Consider the following 18,171-nt stretch of genomic DNA (forward strand, 5'->3'; position numbering starts at 1 on the left):
CTGATAAAAAACGGGGTACTAATAGAATTATGACCCTACACAAAAAGTCCGGATTTTTTACTCATAGCATTCAATTTTATATTCTTCACAATTCATGCTTCATAGAACAAAGCAGTCCGTTGATGGATGAAATGGAATATTCATTCAAGCAGAACAATGAGACGGAATAAACTCTTCTGATGCAACCGCTGCAAAAGAACTAACAACTATTTTTTTATGCTTTCTGAAACAAAAAAAAAAGATATCTTTTATCGTTTGTTGTGAATGTTGAAATTACCACAAATAAAGAAATAGTCGCTTGAATAATTGAAAAAACGAACACAAAAAAAGAATTACAACAAATGGAATTGATAATACAAACTGGAGTTACACAAAATAGGAAATGAAATAACAACTGTTGATGTTTGCAATGAAAAGAAAAGAAGAAAAGAATCAACTGAAAAGCCAAATTAGAGATTAATGAAAAAATTCATTTGACAAGATTCACTCAAAATAATTGTGAGGTGGAGATTCAGCAAACACAAAAACATGAATACATAAACACAATAAACACTGCTCACCCAAAATCTGCATTCGGAATGTGTGAAAGAAGAAACAAAGTGAAACACAACAACCAATTGAACCAAAATAGGTTGATATCAAAAACAAGAAGAAATGTACTTATGAACAAAAACAAAAAGGGAAGAGAGATACTCTCTCAAACTGATAAAAGATAATATTGAGCTTGCTTCGAGAACATAAACACTTCCCCATTGAAAATATTATTATCTCCAATTCTTTATTCATTTTTCAGTTTGCAAAGTTCCAGTGATATCTGAAGAATTCAAAGTCGTCAGGCTTTCCCCATCTTCTATTGTCTCCTCCAGATCAATTGCATCAGATATCGTCAGCATTGCTGCTCCTGGAGGAAAGCGCTGGATGAACTCTCGCTTCAGGCTTGCCAAGCTCGGTCTGTCCTCTGGTTGAGCAGACAGGCAAGCTCGGATGATTTCAAAGAAATTTGACTCCATCACAGCAGATATGTTCGGTCGTTCGTGACTCACTATCTTCTGTCCTGCTATATCACCTTCATATTCATCAAATGGAATCTCCAGCGTCAGACACTCCCAAAGCATCATTCCAATCGAGAATGAAACTGACTCCTTTGTTGCTCTCATCTTCTTGTTCATCATCAGTTCTGGTGCTTTCCACCTCAGACACTCCTTTCTGTTTTCGTCGTCATCATCTTCAAAGGCAGATGAAGGAGGTGGCGATTTAGCGAACCTCTTATTCTTCAACGAAATATCGGAGGAAGAACTGACAATTGTGGAGGATGAAGAGATTGAGGATGAATCTGAACTATCATCCGAGGAGAAGTCAGAGTGCATCACAATGCAGATCACCATGTGCTCTGAAAACAGAACAATGTGAGGGCTCAAATTGGAAAGAGAAGACAATCCATTTTCCATCTCATCAAACGAGTGGAGAGCAAGATTAGCCACCCAGAACAGGATCTGAGCAGCTGTTTGCTCCCTCTCCTGAAGAGTCCCAATTGCCATTTCCTTTGTCTTATTCAGCCCATGCAACAACATGAACAGCGAATCCCTCAAGTCAACAATTAATTTTTCATGTGGCGATGAACAGGCCATTACATCCACCAGATTCGACATCGATGAGGTGGTTGGGCACATATTTTCTCTGTGTATAAATGTGGAATCTGAATCAGTTGAACATGTCGAAGATATTGATGGTGATGGAGTTCTCTTTCTTGTTTCCTCTTCCTCCTTTTCATCAATCTTCTCCAGCATCAATTGAGGGATCTTGTCTGAGTCTCTTCCCAGAATGTATTCAGTCGATCCGCTTTCAGATAGAAGATGCTCCGATGATTGTGAGTGTCCCAAGCTTTTCTCATACACCCTCTTCTTGATTCTCTCTTCATTTTTCTTCTCTGCTTCCCTTTCAGCTCTCCTCCATTGTTCCTCTGGCGACGGCTCCATTGTCACCATCTCAATCAGCTTCGGATCCTTTTTCACTGTGTCGTTCACGATTTCTCTCAGATTTTTATTCTCATTCTTTGCCTTTCTCCATCTTTCAATAAATATTATTGATACAATAAGAACAATAAAAAGAATTATTGCCATTACAATAACTATTATAGGCCAAAATGTTTTTCCTTCTTTTCCTCCTTCAACCACTTTATCATTTCCCATCTTTGATTCTGTTCTGTTCTTCAGAATCTGTGGGGTTGTTGCAGCCAATTGCTTCCCAAACAAAATTATCACTGACACCTCTGTTTCACCTGAAGCCAATGAAATGTTTTCTGATGGGATTCTTCCAATCACTTCCGTTTCTGAAACAAAACCGTCTTCCTCAAATGGATATGTCTCAACCAACTCCACATCCCCTGTTTTGAATATCAATCTGAATAACAAGTCGCAAGGAAGAAGAAGTGATCCCTTGAATTTCACAACAACATTGCTGCCATTCTCATTCACTGAAACATCTTTTAGTATGGGAATGAAAAATGGAGATGACCTTTCTGCCTCAATCCCTCCCAAGCTGCATCCATCATTTAGGATCCAAAGTGAGGAATTGGGAATCAACCCATCTCCACCTTTCAAGCTGGAAATAGTAAATGAAGCAGAATCTGAACAAATTATGTTTCTCCGAAAAGAGGGATATTTTTCTATGAAAGGATTGTTATTCTCCAGCATTCCCATCTCAATTTCTGTATTTCCTCCTTTTATCGAAATCCCTCCTTTCGATGAATTTTGAATCATAATTTCTTTTGCATAAAAATTGGAATTTTCATTGTGAACAAGCGATCCATTCCATTCACATATTTCTTCAAAAAATATATTTCTTTCATTTTCAATTTCACCTTCATTTGCAAGCATTCCTTCAATTTCACACATGTGCATCGAAACATCCGTTGCATTGCTCAATTTCATAACACTCCCTTTGCCAGACATGGAACAACAGTTTGAACACGAACAGTTTGAAAGAGATATTTGAGCAGAAGTTGAAGAAACTGAAAGAACAGAAGCTCCTTCTGAATTTCTTGAACAGTTGTTGAATGAGGAGATTCCAATAGAAACTGTTCCTGATGTCAAATCCCTAATTTCAATAATGCAACCTTCGGACAATTTCACTTCATCTGCAGATACTCCATTAAATACAACACTTCCACAATCACCAATCTCAAATACATCTGTTGTTGATTCAATTTGTTCCAGTTTGAATGTTGTAATATTTATCACATCTCCACTTAACAAAAATGAAGGTTTGTTGAATGAAAGCATTGATATTGAGCAGTTGTCAACATGAAGAATTCCATTTTCGATGTTCAACAATGTTGAATTGAGAATTATAGATTCTATGTTATCTGATTGGCCAACCGAAGAGAAATCAACAGATGAAAGAGATAATTGTCCATTGGCTTCATGAATGATTGAATTGCCTGAATATGAAAATAACTGACCAAAATTGAATTTCAACCCTTCAATCCGAACTTTCTCTGAGGTTGTGATAAGACTTCCCTCATTGGTTATTGCTGAGTTCAGATGCACCAAAGCAGCTGAGGGAGAATGAAGTGAGCGGATGATCACATCATGCACATCACATTTCCCAACAACAACCGTCTCCTTCGAGATCAGCAGCTGTGAGTACAGAGATGGAATGATGTGCTGAACTCCAAAGCTCAATGAGTGGCATGGTGCGTCGAACTCTCCACACTGCTTGCTGTCTGCATGATTCTCTGCAACAGATGACACAAATATCGTTTCGCTCTGGTATCTCATAACCCTCAATAAAAGATCCTCTTCTCCAACAAAAGAGTCTTCTGTGCAGCCCCATATTGCAAGATCCTTCACAAATGGCGCTCTGAAGTCCAGCATGAACTGCTCATCTGCTATTTGATTAACAATTGAGTGACATCTCACATACACATCTTTCCCTCTCAAAGCAGAGTTGTCTCTGAACGTGATATTCAACAGCATAAACTTCAAGGGTCGCTCAGCTGCAGAGGTACATTCCAGAAACAGCCACCCACCTCTTCCTGCAGTCGAGCAGAAGCACTCAGAAATCTTGCAAAATGAGCACTCAAAACTTCCTCCCTCATTCAACACACAAAACATCCCTCCTCCCTTTCCACACTTCAAACCTCCACACTTCTTCATCGTTGTGTTTCGAATCACCATTTTCAAAGGCTCATCATTGTCATTCTGAATGATGGGAACATCATATTTCGTGTTCTGGGTGACTTCTTCGAATGAACTCCACTCAAAAACAACATCTTGTTCTGCTTCATTGCTTTCTCTCTTCTCTCCAGCTGATCCCTTTGAAATCCTCAATCCACGTGCTCCCTCCAGCTCAATATTCTTCATCGTCAGATTTTTCGCATTCAACACCGTTGTTGACAACAAAGAAATTATATCTTGTGAAAATCCAAGTGATTGCATTTCTACAAATTCCAATTGAACTGTGCCTCCATCTGCTTTGATCAATCTGAAATTAGTTATTTCTTCTCTATCATCTCCTTTTTTGGTAAAAGAACAATCTATCAGAGTCAATGATCCTTCGCATGAACCAACATGTATCAAAGTATTAACTCCACTTGAAAATGAAGATGGTACAATGAACTTTATCAGTTCGAAGTTAGTGATTCTAAGAATCTTTATTGCTGCATCTTCTGCTCCTTCAAGAGATGAGAGACATTCCAAAGAACACATATTGAAATTATCTGATTTTATAGAGAATCCGCTAAGATCAACACTTTTCTGAAGAACTCCTTTTCCAATGATGTTTATATTCCTTTCAACACTCTCAGGCAATCTTGTTAATGAATAATCAATTGACAAACAAGGATAATTCGAGAATCCACAGACACACACATCACTTCCCTCGCTTCCAATAAAAATCACAGAACAAATTGCTCTCCAGAAATTAACAAGTGGAATTGCATTTGTTGTATCACTTCCATCGAAACCTCTCATGGAGTCCAATGAAATGTCAGCCAGATGTTCTAACACAAACGGAAGAGAGGAATTTGTGATGCTCTTCGTCAAGTTGGATGATTCAACAAAAAGATCATTTCCATATTTAGCAACATTTGGCTTATCAGAATCAAAAATTGGAGATGAGATTTCAAATGAAGAATTATCATCAGTCAGCTTCAGTGCCATTCCTCCTCCAAAGCCAATCTTCCGTTCTTCAGCTGGTGTTGCACATCCAGTGAATGTGCAAGAAATAACATTTATTTGTGTGTTTCCTTTCAACTGTGCATTTATAGCCCCTCCTCTGCATTCATCAGAAAGCACAGAGCATCTATCAAAATTACATTTTTCAATATTAATTTCTTCTTTTGGATTTTCATCATTGCTGTTGTCAATGCTCACACAGCCTCCACTTCCAGCTGTCCTTTCTATTTCTGTGAAATGACAGTTCGTCATATTCAACCAGAGAGTATTCATTAACTCAGTATTTGTTCCACTTCCACACAACGAGATCAATGGATTTCTCCTCAAAGAAATTGATAAAGCAGAAAATGAATCAATGTTCAAGATCCCTGACTCAACGGACAAGAACAGAAATGTCAATTCTGATGAAGGATTTTGAAGAGTAATAGAGCAATAAGACAGAGTCAGTGATGATGAAGATGAAGAAATGAAAGTGGAATGTGATGAAAATGATGATGGAAGAGAGCAGATAAGTTTTGATAATTCTGTTTCAACACTTGCTGAAATCATCGCTGGGTTTAATGATAAACTTGAATCAGAGACTGTCCAACCACTTTCATCATCATTTCCTTTGATTTCGTGTTTCTGTCCAGCAAAAGCTAATTCATCACTCATCAAAATCATTCCATTCACAACAACTTTCTTTTCTCCTGTTAACCTTGAAAGAGAATGTTTCATTGTTAAGCAAGGGAATTGGACAATTCCACAGTGAGAATGGTCAGATGCCTCGGTGTTGCTCACATGAATTTCTTCTGGAGTGGGAAGGAGATAGATGCACAGAGGAATGGCCACGCTGGTGTTTCCATTGTCGTATCCCCTAACTTTCTCAAGAGAATCCAATGAATCTGTCACACATGTGATGTTTTGTGACTTCGCGGTCACTTCCAGATTGGGTGAAATGACAAAGATATCATTTCCCCATTTGGCTGTGTTTGTGCCAAAGGAAGAAGAAATTAGGAAATCTGAATTTTCATTCAACAATCGAAGAAGGATTCCTCCTCCAAATCCATATGTTGCAGAGCAATAGCACCCATCAAAAGATCCACCTTTCACTTTCACTTCATTTCCATTCCCAACACACAGCATCATCGATCCCCCATCAGCCGATGTTCTGCTTCCACATCCTTCAAAAATGCAACAATTAAGATCAACATTTGCCTTGTCATTGGAAAACGATATCACTGCTGCTCCGCTCGTTGTTCTCTCAATCCCATCAAATGTACACTCAGAAAGTTCCAATGAAATCTCATTTGTTGAAGAAAGCGAAAACAATGAATTTGTGGAAATCGTCTTTGCCCAGTTCACATTTTCCATCTGTAGCACACCATTCTGAATATTTATCAGTTCTGTTGTGAATGCTGTTTCTGATGATTGCCCACTTCCTGTTGATATGTTCAATCTTCTAATATGTATTTTTCCTGCTCCACTTATCTCAAACAGCCTTGACCCACGATTATTTTCATGTGCCGAGTCATGCACAAGAACAAAGTCTCCGACAGATAATGTTCCTGTTGAGACTGAAAAAAGAGACAATCCAGATGCCTCTAATTCAATTTGGATTGTTGAACTCAAATTGCTTTGGCCATATATTGTGAAAGAATTGGTCCCACAATCAATATTTTTTGTTTCTGTTATCGTTCCAGAAAATACTTCGATATCAGTAACATATCCAGGAATCAGTTGAACCAAACAATGGTAAATAGTTCTGCATGGATAGCTTTCATTCAGTCCACATGCAAATGCATCAATGGCATTCAGCTGTGTTTTAGCAGAGGAAACAAATTTCACTTTTCCAAAATCGTTTCGAAGCCATTCACTTTTATCAATGATTGAATTGAAATTTGTGCTAACTCTATTTGATGTATTCCTTGTTGAACAGCAGCTTGAATCAATATTATTTTCTGTTGAATTCTGAATTAAAATATCGTGACCACTTCTTACGCATGTGTTATTATGGAAAAAACAATAAAAAAACAAAACTCCTTTGTTATATGCATTAAGATAATTGCAAACAGCACCCCCTCCACACATTGAATAACAATGGCAAAATATACAATTTGAGAAAACAATTTGATCAGTGCAGTCCCAATGCAGAATTGCTCCTCCTGTGCCATCATTTGAATTATTCGCTCTGCAAAATTCGAAGAATGAATTAATAATGCAACGCTTTTGTTTTTGAGTATTTGCAGCATAATAACTTAACGCTCCTCCATCATTCGCAGAAGAACAATTCTGAAAGGAGCAATCTTCGACCATCGGCTGAACATACATTGTTTCAAATTGAATCCCACCCCCGCCATAACTTCTTGCCTCTGCTGCAGAGCATTGAACAAATGTTGAATGATGAACAATGCATTCTGCAATTCTCAAAGCATATATTCCTCCACCCCTTGTCGAAGAAGCATTGCATCTCAAAAAGGAAGAATTTTCAACAGTCAAAATGGAATTTGAATTGTCATGCACGTAAAGAGCACCTCCTTGCGGTGCTGTGCAATCTTCCCATTCACACAATGAAAACGATTGGCTTTCTGTGGTACTCATTCGTTCTTTTTTCTGAAGATCATTCATTTCTCTTTTCCCGATAAGAATAGTTGTGTTTTTGCAGATAAACTTTTGTGAAGAATAGGATCCACTCGAGATCCCTCCTTCAAAGGCATTCGCACACGAATAAATGAGGGTGTTCTCCATTGAACTCAAATAGCATGAATGGTCCATGTTCGAATCACTGTGATTGTCTAATTTCACTGACATATTCCTGAAGGCACAATGATCAATCTGTTCACTTTGGCTCTTTCCTGATAACAGGAAATAGTCTGACGATGAAACGGTCAGATCTGCAAAGATGGAATTTCTCAAAATAACAGAATTTGAATCATCAGATGAAAATATGATACTTCTTGAACAAAGATTGATTTGATGGATCAAACTTAGGTTTGAAAGGCAGATTGACCCACTTTGAAGATGAAACGGTGAAACAAAATATTGGTGTAAAATGCAGGAATCCAGTATAATCCTTGACTTTTCTGTTATCAGCAAAAATTGTGAGGAAGAATGTTCAATTGCCAAATTCTTGAGTTCAATTGAAGAATTGGAGAACCCAAAAAATGCATTAATCACTGTTGAGATTCCTGACTGTAATCCTTTCGTTCCAGAGAAAGAATTATGTTCAGATAAATAATTGTTATTGCCACTTGTGGGAAATTGTGCATCATTTGAGTTGCCTTGACCAAAATAAATACAGTTTAATTTAAAAGTTATATTTGAAAAAATACCTTGGTTTTCTAATGTGGCTGTTTCATAGACGACTTGAGATTTAAATGTCTTCACAAGGAGCAAGCATGCTAAAAGGAACAAATGCATGCTTATCGGAATGGAAATCAGTTTAATTTTTCAAAATTAAATATTATGAGAATGATCAAAAATTGATGTTTTTTAACAGATCAAGACTCAGTTTTGATAACTAGTTCAATAATTTAGAATTTCTTAATATATTTTTTAATATAGATCTGATGTAAAAAATATTCAAAAAATTTATCATCCATGCCTAGGACATATTTGTTTTTTTCTTTTTCATTTTTAATAAAAACAATAGAGATTAATTGTTAATCCATAAGAAATACTCTTGAAAATCTTTGGCACAAAGAAAATTAGCTTATTTTATTTATTTATTTATTTATTTTTTTGTAGGATCAAAAACGAAGAATATTGTGGATTGCAGGTCTTCGAAGAATCATGTTTGGTGGATCAGCTAATAAAACTGAAAATACAAAAGGAATTTATGGAAAATGGATTTACGAAATTTAAGGTATGACAATGATATCCTGTGTTGACTTTGGAAAATAGTTATTTTTGGATGAAAGACGATTTTTGTGAAAGAAAGGGAATTGAACGTGGAAGATATGAAATAAAAAAAGGAAAAGAGAGACTTTCATTTGTTTTGAATTTTTTGTCTGAGAGAGAGAGGATTGAGCTGAAAGAGAAAAGGACGATGAAGGTATTGTTTGCCAGAAGATCGCAGAAGCAAAAGACAAAAGCATGAAGAAGAGATTTTCATTGAATTTATCTGCAGTTTGAAATCACAACTGTTCACAATTCTCAACTTTCAATCATTTCATAAAAAACTATTGAATCATTTATTTATTTGTTCATCTTATTATTCTCCTTCATCTTCTCCTTTTAATTCTACTTCTCTTTCTTCTTCTGATAAAGCTGATATACCATTGGTGCCAAAACCGGGACCTTTCGCGAAACCCGGAACTTTTTATGAAACTGAACATTGATAATATTTTTCATTTTATGAAATTTTTTTTTAAATTCTCCTTTGTTTAACAATAAATTTAAAAAACCATTGCATTTTTGTTATCAAACGGTTTCAAAACCGACGAAATGATAGAAAAACCATTCAACGATATTGAAAACCAGAATAACATGTTTCTTTGCGCATGTTAAACACTTCTGAACAACAATAAAGATATGGTCAACAGCTAATGGAACAAATGATGAATCGATTTTGATTTCATTATTCATCTTTTTCTTCTAGCATTTTCTTTTTCAAGAAGTAGTTTTCGCGAGCCTCCTTTTCTTTTTGAGAGATTATTGGAGATATGCATCTTGTCATTATGCTAACATGTCTCACTCTTGAAGCTGTCACACGTTTTGCCTTCCCCTTTGTTTTGGCGATTGATTCTTTTAATTCTTCTGCTTCAAATGTATCTATATCATCTTGAAGAATATCCAGCATTCTTCTTTTTTCAGATTTCTTCGTGTCAGATATCGAATTTTCTTCATTCATAATTGTCACTTTCATTTTTTCATCACGTTCAAGTTTTCATCCTCATCATTCTTTGGTTCTGTTGCGCCTTCCAACTGTTTCTTTATTTGTTCAACACGGTTGCATAAAACATCCAGCTCTCTTTGCAAGTCCTCTGTGTCTTTAAGGCAACTTGGTTGTGTTATTGCAGATTTTTCATCAAAATTTGGTTTTTTATCCATTTTTTTTGTCGGTGAAAATTTTCCGAACAATTCTGATTGAAGATCCGTTGATGAATTGATAGCTTTCTTCTCTCCAAAGATTTGTTTTGAAGATCCACAAACTCGTGATAGAACTTCAGTTGCTGTTATAGGCCAAACGCCTGTTTTCAAAAAAGCAGTTCTAATTGTTGAAGGCTGAATTGCTGCCGCAATAGCATCAGGAAGAACTTGGGACAAAGCAAACCTATAAGAATGCAATGAGAAAGGATGTGGAATATGAAGCTGGTTGTTAAGCACAGATTTAAACCTGGAAAAAATACAACTGTCGCAAGGTTGTAGTAAATGAGTCATATTCGGAGGGAAATACTTAATTATTATATGGGAATTTTTTGCAGCTGTAATAACTTCAGGGCAGAAATGCGTAACATGATTATCCATTAGAATTAATGCTCTCCTCAAGCGAGTTGGCTTCACTTTCTCTTTTATTTGAATCAACCAATCATTGATAAAAATCGTCTCAAACAAATCGTTTGTGATCCATCCGGAGCTTGCGTAAAGATATTTGATGGAAAAAGAAGGAAAATTCGAAAACTCGGCAGGAATCGTCCTGTTTGGCCAGAGCAAATAATGATTCAAACATGAGCCATCGGCACAAACACAGAAACACATTGTTGCATTAAAGACCTTTTGTGGAGCTGGAGGTGAAGGAGGAAGTTGATCCTTCAGGCAAACAACAAGTTTTGACGCTTCTTGTCCACATCGAACAGAAGTTTCGTCAAAATTGAAAATGGCTGATCCAACGATATTGTATTTTTTTTCTAATTCAGCCAAATCAGCAAACCAAGTTCTAATGGATTCTGGTGATTGTGCAATAATCTTTGCAGCTTCCAACGGTTTCGCGACAGCAGTGTGAATGATTTCGCTTCTTTTCAACAATTTGTAAGCATATTTCTTATCAAAGTTTACCTCTTTGTTTGCACTCTCATTTCTTTTTTGCTTCAACTCAACGCACTGAAATAAAGAAAATAAATAATATTTCAAACAAAAAAATAGAAATACCATTGATTGGACATCTGAAACTCTAACTATTTCATGTTCAGATAATTTCGATAAAACCTGATTCTCTATTATTTCCAATTCTGAATCTGAAATCGCAAGTTCCCGACCAATCCTTCCAACTTCTCGCCCTTCCTTTTCTGCTTTTTTTGCACGGTACCAAGATGATTTAGAAATCAACTGCGCTTTCGTAGCTTCTCTGCATGTAATTGGAATTTCTTTCTTTGCTTCAAAAAGTTTTTGCGATCTGGATTTAATTTTTCTATAACAAGATTTTGCAATAACTTTTTGCAACTTGCAAATGTTTGTTTGAGTTTTTTCCATTACGCATTATGGAATTGATCGAAGCAATAAAAAATCCGTTTTGAAAAAACACAAAGTGAAATCAAGTAAAATCATATGTAATATTATTTCTTTTTTGTTTTATCACTGTATGTTTTTGTTTCGTCATAAATTTCTTTGATATTTCTCAAATATCAGGAAATTTTATGACGTTTTTCATGTGAGATATAAAATCAATACAAGAGAATGGTGCGTATAAAGTTTTATTTATCCTTTGAGTATTTTATATTTAAAATTGTCTTATATTTGTTTGAAGAAGAAATAAGCATTGCCAACAATAGTAATTTATTTCTGGATTGCGAATGGTTCCGGGTTTCGCGAAAGGTCCCGGTTTTGGCACCAATGGTATCAATCGGACTTCTATCTTCATTAAATCCATTAGCTCCCACATAATAAGATCATTCTTCGTCTTCTTCGTCTTCTTCATCTTTTTTATCATCATATTGTTGAACAATTGTATTTGGCTGAGAATTATTCCAATTGATTTGGTGAGTCAGATTGAAAAGAAGAAACAAAAAGTGAAACAATGTTGTGGATAAAGAACAAATGTGAAGTACAACAAAACAAAAGACAAAGTGAATGCTTGAGAAAGATCTGATGTTGCTATGAAAATCAGGAATCGGCAAACCAACCTTCATTGAAAAGCTTCATTACAGTAATTCATACAAGTCTCATCAATTAGTATTTTGATTTCCTTTTCATTTCTCTTCACCTGTTAAGGAAAAGCATGAACATTTCAAAAAAAGCGGAGAAGAGGCCACCAGAGATGATGAATAAAAGAAAAAAACAACAAATTTTGAAGTATTTTTTCCATGAAGCTAAAAACTTCAAATGTATTCTTCGATTTGTTTGATGAAGAAAAGAGATAATTGTTAGGTCTATTGATTTTTTTTTTTTTTTTTTTTTTTTTTTTTTTTTTTTTTTTTTTTTTTTTTTTTTTTTTTTTTTTTTTGATGTTGTTTTGCTTCATTTCATTTTGATGAATCTGGATAAAAAATCTATTTAAGCAAGCAAATGAAAATTAATTTTTGTACCATTTTGTGAAATGAATAAAAAAAGAAAAACAAAAATTGTGAATCATGAAATTCGAAGAATTTCATTTTTTCAAACATTCACAAGATAATCAGAAATATTCTACGATAAGAAGTAATTATAATTTCCTTTAAAAAAACTCTTTTCAGGAAAGCTTGTGATGATATCTTCGTATCCTTCTTCTTCCAATTTGTCAAATACCTTCCTTTTCAACTCTTTTCTTTCCTCTTCTTCCATTTCGCCTTCCTTCTTTTTCTTCAATCTTTTTGAAATATTCACAAAAAACTTCAAGATTTTGTCTGCAATTTCGTCATTCAGTGTTGGTCGCTGCATCTCCTCCAAAACAGCATCAACTTCTCCACCTTTCAACAAGTCTTTAACTTTCACAATTCGATTTTCTGCTGCATATCTCAAGGAATAAATGCACTGAAAGCGAATTCCTCTGTAATTATCCTTAGCTGCTCCATATATCTGAACAATTCTGCTGAAAAGACCAACGTATTCTTTATTCCACAATACGCGACAGACAAAATACCTATCCAATATTTGGATCCATCTCCTAATCATTACCACTTCATTCGCTTCTTCTTTGCTCATTTCCTTTTCTTTCTTCTTCCAATTCACATTTTTCCAGCTCTTCGAGTTCTCTTGTTGCCTCTCTTCCGAAATGCAGCTCATTCGAAATTGTATCTTCCAAGCTGTTATCATTGAAGAATCTGTAAATAAAAAACTGCCAAGCAGATTGATAAGCTAGATGGGTCAGGTTGTGATGTTCCTGATGGTATTTTAAAATCTCTTTGATCTCAAAATAATATTGTTCTTGTCTCACTTTCTAACGAAAATAATAGAAAGAAGCAATGAATTTAATTGATTTGAAAAATAAAAATGAAAAAGAAATGCTCATACGCAATATCCTATATTGCTCAAAGATAGCAACGCTATTTCCACTTCTTTTTGAATTTCCTCGCTTTCTTCTTTCTTCAATGCAACTTTAAGAACGCTAGGCACACTAATAGAAAGAAATTCCGAAGAAACCTCGCGGTTCAGAGAAATATAGCGTTCACAAAATCGACAAGAAGCTTTTCATCCTTTTCTTCTTTTTTCTCATTTTCATCAAAAATCATTTTCAGAATTTTTTCGCTCAAAGAAGAACTGTCAAAATCATTAATATATATATTTTTTCAGAACATTCAAATATCCAACATGCTTCTACAACAAGATTGCATTTTTCATTGTCATTTTCTTTTCATCAATCATTTTGTGCATTTTGTCAAACAACTCTTTCTTGAAAACGGATTTGGATTCTTTTTAATCCATCTCGTCCATTGGTCCGTCCATTTTTTTAATTTTTTGAATTTGTTTTGCTTTGTTGCAATGTTCCAGTTCCGAAAACAATTCTTCAAAAAATTAACAAGTATTCGTTTTCATCAAGAATTCAAATACAACAATACAACGAACTATCAAAAATTTCACTGACAGTCATCTCTCGCATTTTCACAGCCATTGTGCAACCAGCAAAAATACTTATTTTGAGCATTCGAAAGATAAAAAAAACGCAAAAAAATAAATAAAAAGGTTATTCAAAACGAAATATCAATTATTAAAATTTGATGGCGAACTTCATCCTTTTTATGCGAGTATTATTGACAAGTAATTATGAAGAGAAGCAACGTTTAACTTTTATTGGATTGTTGTTATGGATTCAATGATCAAATTGATTGATTTGAACTGAAATGTCAATTGGCAAGATGATAGATAGGTGAGTAAACATTTACGGCAGAATAAGAAATATTATTTCTGGTGTTGGAGTGAATAAACGGGAACAACTTTTGCCAACAATGGAATTATGAACGATGATTTTTTTTTTCTTGAAGGCAAAGGAAATGCAACAACTTTATATAAAAATCAAATTATTTGTATGCATGCGTTTTTTATTTTATTTTGATCGTGAAGATATTTGCTTCTTTCACTTTTTCAGTTCTTCGGAGTCCGAAAAATAAATAAATGGAAAATATATAATTTTCTGATAAATAAAAGAGTTCACAGCATCCAAGTGGAAATTCTTCATGAAAAAGTGATTTCAGAGGAAATAGTATGCATTTCCCCCGAAACGTTACCTGCTAAGAACGTTTATCAATCGAATTGAACAGAAAACATATTTCCTAAATTTCTTCAGAAGGATCGGAAATCGAAGCATTTTTGAACTGAAAAATTTTTAGAAGGGGACAATCAGCTAATCAGCTGCTGAAACCCTTGAAAAAAAGGAAGGAATAATGAATTTTTGTTTGAGGAAAACAAACAATATCAATGAAATAACATATCGAAATTGATCAAAAAGCAGACACTGAATGTTTACTATTATTTATTAATATTAATATTATTTTATTCAGGATGCTGAAAGAGTGAGGGTTTTGATAGTTTTGAAGAAGAAGTGAGAAAGGAATTGAAAAGATGATGAAATACGAGTTATTACGAAGATGTCTGACATTGGGCTTTGACGAGTGTTATTTCTGAGGAAAGATTATTTAATATGAAAGAAGAGGAAGCGAAAGTGGAAGCGATGAAATGAAAAAGGGATTGATACGTGCTTTGTATTTTTTGTTGGAAAGAAAGAAAGAGATTGAGCTGAAAGTGAAAAAGATTCAGAGGTTTCTCCTTAGCAGAAGAAAAAGGGATAGAAGAAGAGAATTTCAATGAATTTCTCCGTAGAAATAAACTAGCACTCATTTTCACAATTCTAGATTATTTATCATCTCATTCAATTCACTTCTTCTTCTTCCATTGCAACAATATCATGTCATTGGACTTCTTCATTCACACTGTCCTCACAGAATCAGATTGAATTTCTTCTCATTCTTCCTCAAACATTGGAAAATGTTAGAGAAAAATGAAGAATGAAGAAAAATCTCAAATAATAATAAGAAAAAGAAGAAAAAAGTGTTGGCCAAAGAAGAGAAAGAGAAAGAGAAAGAGGAGAGAACGAAACAATGATAGAACTTTTGATGAGATTGAAGGAGAACACGGAGAAGAGAAGAGAAGAGAAGAAGAGAAGAAGAAAGAGTTTCTTTCTGAAGAAAAGAATCCTCAAAAGAGAAAACAGAAGATGGAAATTGAAATAATGCAAAGCTGCGAACTTCCCATTGAAAAGGAAGATATTTAATGCCATCTGCAAATCCTTGCAAACATCAACGAAAATCCAGACAACAACAACTTTTGTGTTTATTTTTTATTGATCTTGTGCTGTTGGACTGGAAGTGGAGCTGATGAGGTTTGGTCAATTTTTTCTATCCTTCAGTATGTATGTTAATTAATATTCATTATGTATTTTTTTAATAACTTTCATTTTCTAATTTTTACACATAATGTGAATTATATACCAGATGAATAAATAATTAATTGCCTCATATATTTTCAATGCGATTCCTTTCACACACAGTGTTTTTGTTCCAGTTCAGCAACTGGCATTCTTCCATTTTTGTGTGCAGTTCTCAAATGAGATCGACGAAGATATCCAGCGTCTCCTTCTGCACATCGTTCTTCAACGTGTTTGCAAATAATGTGACCACTTCTTCTTCCAATCTGCGCAAACGAAGAAGCGCTTCTTGAACGTGATATAATCACAGGGGCATTTTCACAGGCATACACATCATATTGTCTGAGGTGTGTGTATTTTTTATCTGCCAAGATTGCATTGACACAAATACACACAGTGCTCAATAATAAAAACTGAGTGCGCTGCTGATTGTGGGAATAATTGACAGAGAAGCAATGGGGATGCATGTGGAAGCAGAGTGCGCTGAAGCAATTTTGCAGATACTGAAAAGCGGAAGATATCTGAGCATTATGTGAAAGGCAATGGAGATGCTAAGGATGCTTCTCGGGAAGTGCAGGAAGAAGAAGAAGGTGAAAGAAGAAATAGAGGAAGAAGAAGGGAAAAAGGAAGAAAAGGATGAACGAGAAGAATCGAAACAATTTGTAATTTTGTTCAGGACAAAAGACGAAGACAATGAACACCTTTCAGAAAATGTCTGAGCAGCAAATGAAGCCGAATTCTTACAGGACAAATATGAAAGTGTGAAGACACAATCTGCTTATCTGTTTAAGAAATACTCTCAAGAGATAGAAGAAGAAGATGTGATTGCAGAAGAAGAGGAAAAAGGAGAAGAATGCAAAAAAGAAGCAGATAATGCTTATGGATATTGTAATTATGAAACAAAAAGTTCATTCAATGGAAAGTGGGAAGTTGCAGAGAAGCCAATGAGAACGCTGAGAGCGAGTGGGAAGCGGACAGATCCTCCTTTTTTGAGATTGAAACGTCACCGTCCTCAATTTTCTCTCCAAATGAACCTATTAACCAGACTTTGGATGCAATTCACTCGACTCTTTTGGAGTGTTCGCCTGAAACAAATGAAAATTCAAGTTTTTCACTTTCTTCAGCAGCTGTTCCTCTTTACCTTCCACTTCTTCCACTTCTTCCACTTCTTCCACTTCTTCCACTTCTTCCACTTCTTCCACTTCTTCCACTTCTTCCACTTCTTCCACTTCTTCCACTTCACCTTCTCCCTTTTCTTCTTTTCCCTTTTCTTCTTCTTCTTCTTCTTCAACTGGAGCAGCACGTTGACATGCTTCGCTATTCAGGAGGCGGAGAAGCGAAGAAAAGAAAGTGACAGGAGATGATAAGCCATCATCAGCTCCTGCAATTAACCCTTCGGATGCCTTAGCGGCGGCGGCATCATACACGTCTGCAGGAGCGATGGATGACATCGAGAGGCGGCTGGGGTGTATGGAAATCAAAAGATTTCGTAACTGAAGGAGCAACAGACGCTGCATGGATGTGTTGTAGCGCGGCGGGGGGCGCTGTATGGGGGTGTTGTACGTGTGGGTACTATGTGGCACATTCAGCGATGCTTTCTGTTCCTCTGATGGCACCGCTTCATTCTTTTGATGCGTCGGAGGGCAACAAGTGGTGAAGCATTCCTAAACTTGTTATTTACTCAATGCCATAGATCTTTTGAAATAATCGATCAAATCACAACTGCTCTCAGTGATTTGTACTGAATGTGTACATGTTGCTCAAGTGACAAGACTGATAAAGTTACATGAAACTCCTTCTAAGGGAAACACATGGACTGCAGAAGCAGCATGAACAGCGAAACACTATGAAATGGAAGATCAAGAATAATAAAAGACAGAAAAAGCGATTTTGACATATGTGTGCTTGTTGGCAATGACAAAGCAATTGAAACGAATCAGGTTTTGTGAATATGAAGAAGATGAGGAATGCTGATAACCTTAAAAGAGAAATCTACGTCAAAGGCGATATGGCTGAAGCACAAGAAATCAATAACTGTAACCGGCAAATGACACAATACATTGGAAATTGAATGAAACAGTATTTTTGAAACGGTTCTGTAATTTCTAAGGCAAATAACGAAAAAGCTGAAAATGAAAAATCTTAGCTCGTGGTTGTCAATGGCTGGAGTCTGTCCTTTGCTTCAAATAATCCAAAGAGATCGAGATTTATACTTCATAAGCAAATAAAGCATGCACAACA

General features: G+C 35.5%; 4 protein-coding genes across 4 annotated transcripts; all 4 read right to left on the reverse strand.

The window, feature by feature from the left end:
- Window positions 1-782: 782 nt before the first annotated feature.
- MONOS_11273 (uncharacterized protein) lies at window positions 783-7,931 on the reverse strand (the record flags this gene model as incomplete). Its single annotated transcript, XM_067863789.1, has 2 exons — window positions 783-7,032; window positions 7,486-7,931. The coding sequence occupies 2 exons, from the start codon at window positions 7,929-7,931 to the stop codon at window positions 783-785; spliced, it is 6,696 nt and encodes a 2,231-aa protein (XP_067724889.1).
- A 2,088-nt stretch (window positions 7,932-10,019) lies between these two features.
- MONOS_11274 (putative DDE superfamily endonuclease) lies at window positions 10,020-11,567 on the reverse strand (the record flags this gene model as incomplete). Its single annotated transcript, XM_067863790.1, has 2 exons — window positions 10,020-11,198; window positions 11,304-11,567. 2 exons carry the CDS (start codon window positions 11,565-11,567, stop codon window positions 10,020-10,022), a joined length of 1,443 nt encoding a protein of 480 aa, XP_067724890.1.
- A 1,624-nt stretch (window positions 11,568-13,191) lies between these two features.
- On the reverse strand, window positions 13,192-14,241 carry MONOS_17783 (uncharacterized protein; the record flags this gene model as incomplete). The annotated part of the gene is made up of 5 exons (XM_067870736.1): window positions 13,192-13,449; window positions 13,524-13,626; window positions 14,011-14,014; window positions 14,076-14,140; window positions 14,237-14,241. 5 exons carry the CDS (start codon window positions 14,239-14,241, stop codon window positions 13,192-13,194), a joined length of 435 nt encoding a protein of 144 aa, XP_067724891.1.
- Window positions 14,242-16,967: 2,726 nt separating this feature from the next.
- Window positions 16,968-17,447, reverse strand: MONOS_11275 (uncharacterized protein; the record flags this gene model as incomplete). Its single annotated transcript, XM_067863791.1, has 1 exon — window positions 16,968-17,447. The coding sequence occupies one exon, from the start codon at window positions 17,445-17,447 to the stop codon at window positions 16,968-16,970; it is 480 nt and encodes a 159-aa protein (XP_067724892.1).
- Window positions 17,448-18,171: the final 724 nt, after the last annotated feature.

Source organism: Monocercomonoides exilis (assembly GCF_001643675.1).
Source record: "Monocercomonoides exilis strain PA203 chromosome Unknown scaffold31-1199392, whole genome shotgun sequence".
NCBI lineage: Eukaryota > Preaxostyla > Oxymonadida > Polymastigidae > Monocercomonoides > Monocercomonoides exilis.